Source organism: Rhea pennata, chromosome 1, assembly GCF_028389875.1.
Source record: "Rhea pennata isolate bPtePen1 chromosome 1, bPtePen1.pri, whole genome shotgun sequence".
NCBI classification, from domain to species: Eukaryota; Metazoa; Chordata; class Aves; order Rheiformes; family Rheidae; genus Rhea; species Rhea pennata.
Window position 1 is genome coordinate 154,873,710 of NC_084663.1, and position 12,650 is coordinate 154,886,359.

General features: G+C 35.5%; 1 protein-coding gene across 1 annotated transcript in view; it reads right to left on the reverse strand.

The window, feature by feature from the left end:
- MYO16 (myosin XVI) overlaps nt 1–12,650 on the reverse strand; it is a 278,529-nt gene that overhangs the window by 110,059 nt on the left and 155,820 nt on the right. The window contains exons 17-19 of the mRNA XM_062575533.1: nt 9,225–9,342; nt 8,424–8,495; nt 7,657–7,798 (exon numbers count right to left, since the gene is read on the reverse strand). Of these exons, the coding sequence (XP_062431517.1) occupies nt 7,657–7,798; nt 8,424–8,495; nt 9,225–9,342 (332 nt within the window). The remainder of the gene's footprint in view (nt 1–7,656; nt 7,799–8,423; nt 8,496–9,224; nt 9,343–12,650) is intronic.

Sequence of the window (12,650 nt, forward strand, 5' to 3'; positions counted from 1 at the left end):
ATTTGTCGTATGACTGTTTGCATTCAGGGAAGGGCTTTTATTTTGGCCTAGTGGAAGGATGAGGGTACCGTAGTCAGCTAGGTTTCAGAGCGGGAATATGGGGATGGGACAGAGGCTTTATTATTCTGTTCATACTTAGTAATTCTCATCCAGATTTGGAGGAGAAACTAACTTCATTACAGAGATTGAGATTAATGTTTTGGGATACCTGCTTGCCTGCTTTGGAAGTTCTGAAGAAAGGATGACAATCAAAAAGTTTTTGGAGCTTGCCTTTACGAATCTACTGGGATTGCCCAAGGGTGAAATGATCTACTAGCAGGATGGAAGATTTTGCACCATAGCCAGTGGCTCTCTTGGAGCAGGAAAAAACCTAATGAAATCCTTTAGCTTTGCAAACAAGGAGATGGATACTTTCTGAAGGAGATGAGTTTTTCTTTCTCTTTCCCAATATAATTTGCTTTTGTATTTGTTGAGTTTATACACATACAAATAAAATTGCAGCTTGTAGTTTTTGAAACCTGCTTTTGTTCCACATTGCCCCTTTCCCCCATATCAAAATTTACATGTATATCAGGGCACAGAGGTAAATGAAAAAAGGTGTAGCACTTTGGTATAGTTCTAAAATAGTCACTGAAACTGCAAGCATTTAATTAGGCAAAGATCCAGGCCTGAAAACAATTTCACATATAACAAACAAAAAATAAAATAATAAAAAATTGAGTACAATAAGACAAAGAAAAACAATACTGCTAACATTTTGCTCTTTTTGAGCATTCCTCAGGGACAGGCAGACCCTTCTACGGATATCATATCCATGAAGCCTGTCTTGATTTCTAAGGCATAGTAGTTCAATGCATTACTGATCATCACAGGACTGGCTCTACGTGCAAATGTCAGACAGAGAGAGCTGCATAATAAATCCAGTCTAGAATGACTATGTTGGGCAGGAGAGGTTATCGTGAGGTCGATTAGCCTCCAAGGGAATTTCTACAACAGGAAGCATAAAGATCTATCACTATCTCCATCTTTAACCATGAGTGCAATTTAAATTTTGTGTTTAAAAATGTAAGCCTCATTTTCAAGTGTTCTTGATTAGAAATGGGTAAACACTCTTTTTCATAATGGGGTTTCAAAAAAAAGTCAAATTTTCATAAAGAAAAATGAAGCATTTTGACAACAAACTACCTCAAAATAACATTTAAGAATAGAATTATTACATTATCTATAGATGTTTTGAAAAAATAGCTTAGAATTTTAAAATTTAGAAATAGATTTTCATTCTTATTATTTTTCATTTATCTATAATCTATTTCATAAGAAGGCAAAACATAGACTATTCAACACTAAAAAACAGCTGGCTGAAATATTGCATTGTACTTTACAACTATTAAGAGCATCTGCTACTTAACACTGATGCAGGAGCTTACCCCTTCTCTGTCTAATTCGATGAATGGAATTGAAGCTGAATTGCTTACATCCGAGCTCATTTTTATGACCATTATTTTGTCAAATTAGTCTCTCTTGCTCTTTCTCAAGGAAAATATAAATATTTACGTCAAAATGTTCTGTCTTCTTCTTTTTCTCTTATACTACTTTTTTTCTCAGAAGAAAGGTCCATTTTTTTGCTAGCTGTCAATCATAGTAATTCTAGCAAAATTACTTTCCTTAAATTAATCATAGCAGAGATTGCCAAGGCAAAATAAAGCATTAATGATTCTATGTTTACAAATTAAAGGGCACATCACCAGTGTCTAAAAGAACAAATATTAGAAAAGATGACTTTTTGTTCTGAAGAATCCCCTTGTTTTACTTTATTCTTTTATGTTTACTAAATATCACTGACTCTTTTCCTTTTTATGCTTCAGATATTCAATATTTCGTATGTAAAAATAAAGCAGATATCATAAAATACTGGACACAGAGATTCCGTTTTCAGTAAGTAATGCTCTGTTTGTATCTAGAAAATAAGAGAAAGTGATGCTTTCCTTTGTATTTTGAACGGAGGCAAAATTCAATTATAAAGCAGTAATTAGATATGTGTTATTATTATGGCTGATTTTTTTTCAAGCTTGACATACTTCCTAGCATACAAATTAGAAAAAACAGCAATTTGCCAGTATTTGGAGAATGTTGCCATCTCTCAGACCAGTACATAACTGTGAATAGTAAAAACATGAAGTGAATCTGAACTACATCTGATTTGATTTTTGTGGTTTACAAAGCAGTATTTCAACTGATAGTGTTTTAAAATGTCTGCAGTTCTGCTTTCTTCTTCAGAATGAAGTCTCTGTAAAGATGCTCCATGCAGACTAGAAACACCTTTTGTTCTTATACACTGAATAACAGCATTATAAATAAATTACATAAAAATTCTTGACAACTCCTAAGAACAACACATACATACTAGACATCCTGTCTGATGATGTATTGTCCTGGCATTTATCAAGAGTTGCTTTTGACCCATTTGTCATTCCTGGTAGAAGTGAACAGAATTCCCTTACTATAGCTCTGAACGATCATTTCAGACAAACCTACAGGATGTTATTTGATCACTATTTTTTCATCCCGGATGGTTTTTGGTTACAAAATCCTTAGAGTTCACTCCCATTGTCATTTTTTTGTAATCCGTCCTGTTTAAGGCAGTGAGAAGAATCTGTTGAGGCAGTATGATCTAACATGCCTTTTAATCTGTCCCAGATATAATATTTCTTGCTCTTCCTCCAACTTCTACTAGTAACCAGGAAGGAAGCCAGTTGGCTTATGTCTGGTTGGGATAAAGCAGAAGTGACACTGATTAATGAGGAGTACTTCTAGGATCAGATGAAGTATATAACCGCTCTTTCACAGGAGAGCATTTGCCATCACCCTCTGAATCCTGCTTAGACCCCTCACTGCTCCCAGGGGAGAGGTTACACCCGTTGTCATTAATGCAGCTCTTGAAGGGTGATGTTCGTGAGAGTGGGGCTGAGGTGCTCCTGGTAGCAAATGTTCTTTGCCTAGAACAGCTACAGACACAAATCCGTCTCCAAGACTTCTGACACAGATTTTTGAGAGATTTTTTGAGATTTTTTTTCAGATTTTTGCTGAGATTGAGTGGCATTGCTATCTCTGTCACCTTGCTGAAAACCTGCTATTTTTCTTTTAATATCATCTTACCAAAATGGGAATGGCACAGATAGACAGCAGCTGGACTCAGTGGGGAGAAATACTGGCTTCTTATCTGACAGGGATTTATTTTGAGTGACAGGGCAGGTATGACAGGAAGGACGGATTTTTTTTTTCACTAATAGACTTAAAATCTATAGCTGTCTTATCAATACCACATAAATTTTGCCTCTTTAAGGCAAAATTTGTTCCATGCTTTAAAAAATAGCAGCAGCATTTACTTAATGAAACACTAGAAATGATCTAGACTGAGGCAGACCTCAGAAAATGATATTATATGCCACATGGTATTGGCTGTTTTGTATTGCTTGTCTGTTTTAAAGATTTCCCTACCTCTCTCTACATACAAAGACAACTCTATTATGCTGGGGGTTCATGCACAGAACAGGAATTCTCTTTCTGCCTCTCTCACATTCTCAATACCCTTCTACTAAGTTCAGCAATGGAGGAAGGAATACATGTTCTGGTTTATGTTCTGATTTTCTTCTTAGGCTGGGCAGGATTTTGCTTGATATCTCACTCGTGATCATGTTATAAATCAGATGATGCATATTAAGAATTTGCTGAATGAGAGTCCTAAAATATCATCGTTTTCCAAATAAATGTTGCCACTGCTACTCTCTGTCAATGTTTAATTTCATTAGGTATAAGATTACACATCTGGAATACGCAAGTTTTAAGAACAGACAGATTTAGATGCATTTTATATGCTATATTTGAAACAGAAATCTGTCTGACCTGGTGACACAGATGGAGGGCATAACTGAATACTAACTTTCTTTAAATGTCTATAATCCTCACATACATTGGCATTAGCCCCATCTTCAGGCCATGTAACAGAGACACTCTTTACGAACTAGGCATTACAAACATAGTGCCTTCTATGAAGCAGCAAGGAAGACAGTATCTAGATTTTCTACAGTAAATACATCTAACTAAGCATGTTTTTCATCAGCAGAGAAAAAACTATATATCTCCCAAGAGTTCACAAACATTCTTGCATCCTCATGAATGTAAAGTCCTGTTACAGAATGAATCATAATCTTAACACATTTTATTACCAATATTTGGATCACTAGAGCCAACTTCAGCTAGAGTGCAAATAAAGTACTTTGATAGCAACATTTAGACAACTATGACTGCTCTAGTCTCTTCTATCCACAAAACTGACAACTGGCATAATTATTTGAATGAAAGTAAAGCATTTAGTAATAATAAACTTTAACAGTCTTTGGGAGATGTTCAGCTAGATGATTTCTAAAATAATAAGATTAGTAGAACAGGAAATCATTGATATCAATTAATCTAAATATCAATCATTAAAACAATGATAAACACCTGTGAGGAATTTTAATAGCTTTACTCCCATTCTAGGGTCCAAATACTGAAAATCAGTTTCTCTAGTGAATTTCTTCAAAACGTCATCTAGTATGATGAACAAAGTAAGAAACATCAAAGTGCCTTGAAAAGAGTCTAAACTAGCATTTATGATTATAATTTAGCTTTAATTAGACAAAATCAAAAGTAGCTTCTTATGAAAGAGAACAACATTTCTGAACTCACATTAAAACTCTTGCTATATATTCATTGGACAGTATTATAAAGTAATGCATTCCTAGGATTCTGTCAATGCTTTTATCCTGTACACTTTACACCTTTAGAGCTTGGTTTTTACATGTGTTCATAGAATCTCCTGCCTTTCCGTTAGATCTCATGGCAATCATCACTTTTACTTTGCCTGAAACTAGCTATAAGATGTTTCATGGTAAATATAAATCAATATTAATGATCAATATCTAAGTAGCTTCACCATAAAAGCTAAAACCAGGTAACTTGTTTCCTCAAAAATGCCAGAGTGAAATGTTTCTCTTAGTGAGAGTTATTAAGCCAATAAATACAATTTTACTGCTTCATAAATTCTCATGAAGTGGGATGGAAGTATAGCTAAGCTACCTCACAACAAGAGACCTGAGTTGGAAACCTTATTCCAGATTTGTGCTGAAGGTTTCAGCCCATCTGAAAAGTAGTAATTATGTACCTTTCTAACTGGGAATTAAGTGTGGCCTGAAATGTATTAGCCTTATTTAACCACATTAGTTAGTGCCTTTGGTGGATCGTTAGGCAGAGACTTATTAGAAGAACTCTGAAAGAATTCTTTATCTGGAGTCAAATGTTGCTTCAAATTATATTATTCAAATTACATCAAATTCGAGAGATAAACTGCTGGTTGATGGAATTGCTCAGGTGTATGTTATAGAAATATGAACCACAAATCACAGATTGATGCTATGACTTGCGTTAATCCAACTTGCATCATAAACAGTGTTATGTGTTGATCTACTATAACAGCTTACACAATATGATTGGGCTGAGAAAAAAAAAAGAAAAAAAAAGGAAAGAAAGAAGAAAGATATATTCCCACCTTAAGATGGCTAAACCAAATGTGCTACCTGAGGCTGAAATATCAACGAAAGACAGTCCATTTCATTTTTACTTGAAATTAGCTGTTTGGCTCAAGTTCAGGAAGGAGCTGAGGCTGCATTTATCTGCACTGCAAATTTATCCTGAACTAGTTAGCTCACAGTAGCCAACCTAAATGAAGAACTCTATTTTTTCAAACATAGGCATAACATAAGACTATTATAAATTCTTTGTTCCCAACAGCATCAAACAGCTGTCCTGTTTTAGGTAGGACTAACACCATCACGTAATCTTCAAATTTCCAGACCACTAGAAATAATTTCATAGAGTAATATTTACACCTCAAGTACATACGATCCCAATAAGATGAAAATTCAAGGTAAACAATATATAAACACCTCTCATTTGCATTATTTTAAGATCCTATGACACCTAGAAATTATAGCTTCACATAAAACCGAGATGCACAATCCTTTATCCTGAATGATCTTGAGAAATCAAGTGTCACTATTACACACCTACTCACTGAAAAAATGATTTCAAATACTTTGAGGGTTTTTTAATGTACTGATCCTCAAAAATCACTACAAATGAGCTCATAGTAATTAAGAATTCCTGAGCCGGACTGTTGTCTGTGACAGACAGGAGCCGAACTAAGCACATATTCCCTAAGTCCTAGGAATGAATAGGGAAATGTTAACTGTGACTACATGTTGCTGTCCTTCCTTGTTTTATAAGCAGACTATTTCAAATTTACATATGGATTGGAAAGTGGCTCTAGCTTGGTTGCCTTGGTTCCTGCAATTATAAGGGGCTGTACAATCAGAAGGAGACCAAGTACAACTATTCAATATTACTGGAAAGTCTTCTCTTTCCCTCCAGCAGGAAGCTGTATATAGCTAGACATTCAGGTGTTATATGTAACCAAGGGAAAGCTTTTATGTACACAAACATATGAGCTACTCAAGCAAGGTAACCTTTACTGTTAGCTAAGCTAAGCTAAGCCAAGAAAACAAATGTCATTTAGTACCAATTGGTCTACAAATAGGATAGGTACAAAAAAAGGTTGTGAAGTTTTCAAACTCTTCATATGTCTGAAAGAGTTCATCTCATAAATATTTGTCATATGAAGTCAATGCAGCTATGATGCAAGGAAAAATCACTTAGTCTTTTTTGGAAGTCCCATATCTGTCTTTTGTGGATTGCCATTTATCAATAATGCCAAGACATCTTGTACTTAGTGTTCATAATAAAGCCCATCTGAGCATGTGAGATGTTGAATCTTGGTTATGTTGCATGCATATGATCATCTAATTATGTCTCTTGTCTTAGTTTGCTGCCTTGATTCTACTGAGATTTCTTCCTTTTTATTTCTTGACTGCTCCACTGATGCACATTAATTAGCATTCATTTTTTCTAAGAAACCACAGTGGATAGCAACTGCATTGAATTTCACAGATGACAACCTAGAGACACTATAAAATTCTTGTAAGATTTACTTCAGTGGTAACTGAAGTTTAAACATGTGTCTGAAAGCCTTTGAACAGAATTCTGTTTTTAATAACCTGTGCTAAGGTCATAGATTTTGAGAGAAGGAACAAATATATTTTGCACTGAATGAACATTGAGCAGGCTTTCCTTGTTGAAGGGTTCATCCTGCATTGTCAGCTCTTAAAGATTACTAATTCTAACCACCAATCTAGATGACTGTATAATATACCACATTCCCCAACAGAAAATGCAATTTCTAATATAAAATACAGTGCCACAGGAAGGCTAACATACTTAGCACAGTTACTGGGTTTGGTTTGTATAAACAGATTATCATCTATATGCATATATTATTAGATGCTGACATCTTTTTGCGGTTGTAACTGTTTGCATACAAGCAAATAAATACATCACTGAGGAAAGGATTTGAAATATTTCAGGAAAGACCAGTAGTTTAAATACTCAAGTGTCAGTACTACACTATAATAAAAAACTTTAAATGATGGCATTATGTTTCCTTTGTGGAACTGGATTTGAATAGTTAATAACACACTTATTAGTTTGTAACGGTACTCATACCTGCCAGTCTCATCTTGATTTTGGAGGTAGCAGTTGATCGTGTTGACTAAAAAGCTAAATAAACGACCATATAGGGATTTTGCCAAGAGATCCCGGTAAAATTCTGCAATCTCTATCGTGTGTCTCCGTACAATCATGTCTCCTAAGACAGAAAGCAGAAGATGGAAAGGAAGGCATGTTGTAAAGCTTGCTTTAAATAGTTGTAGCTACAATACTAAGTCCTTCCACTATTTTCATTTCTCCTTTTGACAAACCTAGACATGATGCTAGTTTTCTCTGACGCCTCCAGTGGAAGAGAGGTCACAAGACTCATTATCTGCAAGATACACAGGCTGGAAACATGCACTTTTTTCAACAAAAATGGGATCACACAGAACTAGCATTTCACAGAAAAGCACTTCTGAGAATATGGAGTGTTTCCCCTCTCCCCTTCCCTCCCTTGTTTAAGGGCACTCCTGTTGACTTTAGTTCTTAGCATTAATATCTAATCTGTTACCTTGATACACTTTCTTAAGATTAATCATGCTAGGAGTACATCAGTGTCAGACTGAGGAACTGATTTGCTCCACGTTACAGAGGCTGTTGTAATTCAGTGGACCAGCCTGATGTATTGCATGGCAGATTATCCTACATGTTCCTCAGAGAAGAATTTTACAAGACCACTGAAGTAAGAAATAAAAAATCATCTGCTTCTAAAAGTTTGATCTCAGACAGATCAAAATACCACCAGGTATGATCTACGAGAATGTAAACCTGGAGGAGATTACCTTTAAAATACTGAACATCAGTTGTTAAGGCTGAAGCCAGTTCATCTGACGAAACCTGCAGCATTCCTGCCACTGAAATGAAAAGAATTTAAAGAAATTTGTGTTTTGTGTTCTACATCATGTTGCATTGTTTAGAACAAATTTTTGTACTTAGATGCTAATTTCTGAACAGTGGAAGAATCCACGTGCTAAAGAAAAAAGCACAGTCACAGCAGTAATCAAAATTAATGAACATGTAAAATTAGATTACTATAATCAGCATTTTGTGAAGTTTGATTGTATCTGTATATTACACTGCAGCTTTCCTCTTTGCAGATTACTCTGGCCTTTCCGCAGGGCTTGGCAGCCTCTCTCTAGCATTAGAGAGTAAGGTATGCTGCTTATGGACAATCTCTAGCCATAAACTCCTTTGAAAAGATTTGCAAGTGACCAACAGGGCAACTGCAAAGCACGAAACCAAGAGCCTCTTTTAAGACAAAGGTTTTGAGCGTAAGGAATCCCACTCGGTGCAAATTGCTCAGCTGCTGACAAGCAGCACAAGAGTGCTTTAAAATAAGACTGTGCAAAGCGCACTGCACAATTCCTTTTGGCAAATGACACCACTGAATCTGGCACTGAGTTAGATAATTTGCCATAATCCCATTTTATTTAGTCTTATAAAAATTAGTATCCAACTCGTTTGGATACCACCTTCCCCCAGTAATTTCTGGGACTTCCGAGCGCGGTTCTCTGTCTCGCTAGGACCGCGTTTCCTTCCGTCGGCAGATCAGCGAAACAGCCCCACGGCCGCGTCCTACCGACCTTGCTCCAGGAGCTGCAGGTCCGACACGAACGCCGTCTCCGCGTCCGTCAGAGCAGTAAACCGGATGTCTCCGAGATGCAGGACTGCGGCGAGAATTACAAACAGGTTCTCCACCTCCTGCACATATTTTAGACACAATTAAAGATAGAGAAGAGGTCTGTTGGAAACACCAGTGAACGGGAATGCTTTACAAACCACGCAAGTGCTGGTAGCTTGTATCATTGGCTTTTGCTAAATTAGAAAGGGTTCGTGTGTGAAAAGGAATAGGAAATCTGGATTTAGAAATCAAGCTGGGGCCCATCTAGGATATAAAACAGAATCAGAGAATAGTTTCTGCGAAACAGCAAATTTCTTTCTTTTTTTTCCCCCCTTTGTAATAATATAAATCATATTAACTGCTGGGTTAACAACCTTTTTTCGAATGTGAGAAAAAAAACACTGAAATATCTTTAATGGATGACTTATTTCTGCAAGAAATAAACATTTTTTCCCCATGGAGAATTTTAAGCAAGACAAATTCCATATCTGGGAACAGCCAGGTTTGTTTCTTTTTAATTTTTTCTCAGCCAATTGCATTCACAAGTAAATTGTCTAGCTTTAAATTATAGCAGGTTCCAGGTAGTAAAAGCTGTAGTTAATATTTGAAAGAAATAAAACCAACCCTCTTACCCCATCATGGTTCAGATGCCTCTAATGTTGTGAGGCAGTTATCTTTAAGGTTATATTTTTTTCTGGACTGATTTTTACCAAAGAAGGAGAGACTTAATTTTTTTTTTTTGGTTAATGTTTTTTGATATTTTTAAATTCAAGCACAAAAATGATGCCTGGAAAAAGAACCAAAAATGATATGACATATAAAATAATGTGTTTTGTGGGATCATTTTTTAAGGTCAATTCTACAACAATGGTACTCCTCTAAAATTATTAAAGAAGGAAATCTGATATACACTATAGCATGACATGCCACTATATATAGCAAATTTGTGTGTTACCTTTTACTTGAAATATTTCTGAGAAATAATATTTAGAATCTGATCTTAATGAAATATTATGTAAAGTGAGAAGCCTCACTTACTGAAATTTGCAGAATAAAATTCAAAAATATGCTACAGACCAAATACTTAGCCAATGCATCCTATTTATTTTCAGTGCAGCACAAATTAAGAGTTTGCACTGTATTTTGAAAATGCTGAAACTGACCTTGAATAACTTTTAATTGGTTAGCAAAAACAAGAGATCAGATTTTTTTTTAAAAAAAAGATCTGTTCTTGATCTGTTTCCTTCTCATTCTCTTTTCTAATAAATATTAAGACACTAAAAAAATCTCTGGGACATACACTATGGGGCCTCTGATGCTGTTTAAGTAAATCTGATTCTCTTAAACAAACTACATTTGGAGACAAGCACTTCAATTTCTTACTGTATGAGCTAGATGTAAAAATGGCAATAGTATTTTTTTTCCATTACACAGTTCCAACGCTGAAGACTGAAAAGAAAACAAGATATCAAAAAATATTTTGTTACCTTTCTTCATAGGCAAACCCTGAATAAGATAGCTCTTGCAGTAGAAGGAAAATTGCCATGCTAATATGGCATTTGAGCTAGGGTGATATATTCTGTTTCTCACGAGAGTCTCTTAGATGGGACTGAATATTGTACTAATACTGCACATTTCTTTCTTCTTTTTTAGCATGTTCAGAAGGTGGAGGTACAGTATCGAACAGAAGCAGGGGAAGATAGCTGTTGATTTTGGTGATTTTCATAAGGCCTCAGGTTTAGCCCAAATTCTAAAATATTTATCTGTAAAATTAGCTTTTAGTAAATGTTAATGCACTTTGCAGGATTTCATTAAAGATTGTTTAGGAATGTTTAGTTCTTCATAAAGATAATTTACTCTACTATTAAATGTGGCTAGATGGCCAAGGAGTAACACACACAGACCTATCCATATATCTTAGAAATTATGCAAGGTTATTTTATATGTGTTTTATTTACATTATTCTCTTCCTGTAGCCTCCAATACAGGAGATCTGTGCACAGTACCTTGGAACGTCACAGATTTCTAGCCACCTAGGTGGTCATTCTGGTGCTATTTGGGTGTGGAGGAGCTTGAAACTGGTTTAAGTTTTCCCATGGCAATTTCCTTTCTGGAACTCTGAATTTGTTGAAGCTTAGTGCTGAATCCAAAAGAATACTGTATTTTTCTAAGTAAAGGGTTTCCAGATAGTGTCTGGAGGCTTCCAAAATGTAATTTAATATGCATTAGTTATTTATTTATGGGCTGATGCCTTTCCTCAACTGAACGGAAATATTAATAAAAGAGGTAGAGAGATAAACTAGTGTGTGAACACTGTGCCAAATGCTGGGATAGATGAAACAAATGGAACTTTTTAATCAAATTCTACAGGTGCAGAGCTTGAGTCATTAAGTGTAAAAAATAATTCTGTTAAATACAGACATATGTGTTTGATTTCATAAGTGGCCACATGAATAATCATGGGGAAAAAAACCAACTTTTTTTTTTTAAATTGAAAGGTGACACAGGTTACCAAATAACATTTGTTACTATCTTAACTATGGAACACCAACCAACTACATGATGCACTATCACCACAGAAGCTGGTCTACCTCACAGCTAAATAACAGCTTCAGCACAGGGTCACAATCTTTTTGCTGATGTCCCTTGATCCCTTTTTATTACAATGGTTGCCCATCTGTCATCTTTTATAGCATACTGCCACATTAACTTTTCCTCAGCTTTTTTCCTGTGATGCTAGATATTATGTAGGGACAAAGGAAAGTAATTTTTGCCTCTTTCTGGAATTTCTGTTGTGTTTATACATTTGTTTTGCAGATTGCCTCAGCTATAGTTTGCTATGTAGCATATAAATTTGTCAGTTAATTACTATCTTAGACCTCCGTTTCCTCTGATTCCCCTCACATCTTTGTCCTCCAGAACCCTCTTCTTGATTAATTTCCTATGTTATCTTCATTAGAATTGAAGACAAATATCAGGCCTATCTTCCCTCGATGGTTTGGGAGGGGGACTTAAATCAGCTCTTTCAGGTTACACAGCTATAATTTTGTTTGTCTAAACATATATATGCTTCTTTTCAGATGCTGCTAGTAAAGGCATTTGGAAAGTGTGTTTCACAAAATTAAAAGGGACGGGGAGATAATCAGGGAAGGGAAAAAAGTCCTCTGGGTTTTATGAGGTTTCTGTCACATGGGATTTGATTGTTTCTTTTTATCTATGCAATTTAATTGTTCAGAGTATTATACCTTGCAGCTGTTTTGTGAATCTTTAAGAATGAAAAAGATCTACATTGTTGCTGCTTTGTCTAATTAAAAGTGATTACAGTAATTTCCCTGGAGTGAACTAGTACTGTATATTGTTTCAAGGTCTTTACCAATGGAAAAAAGAA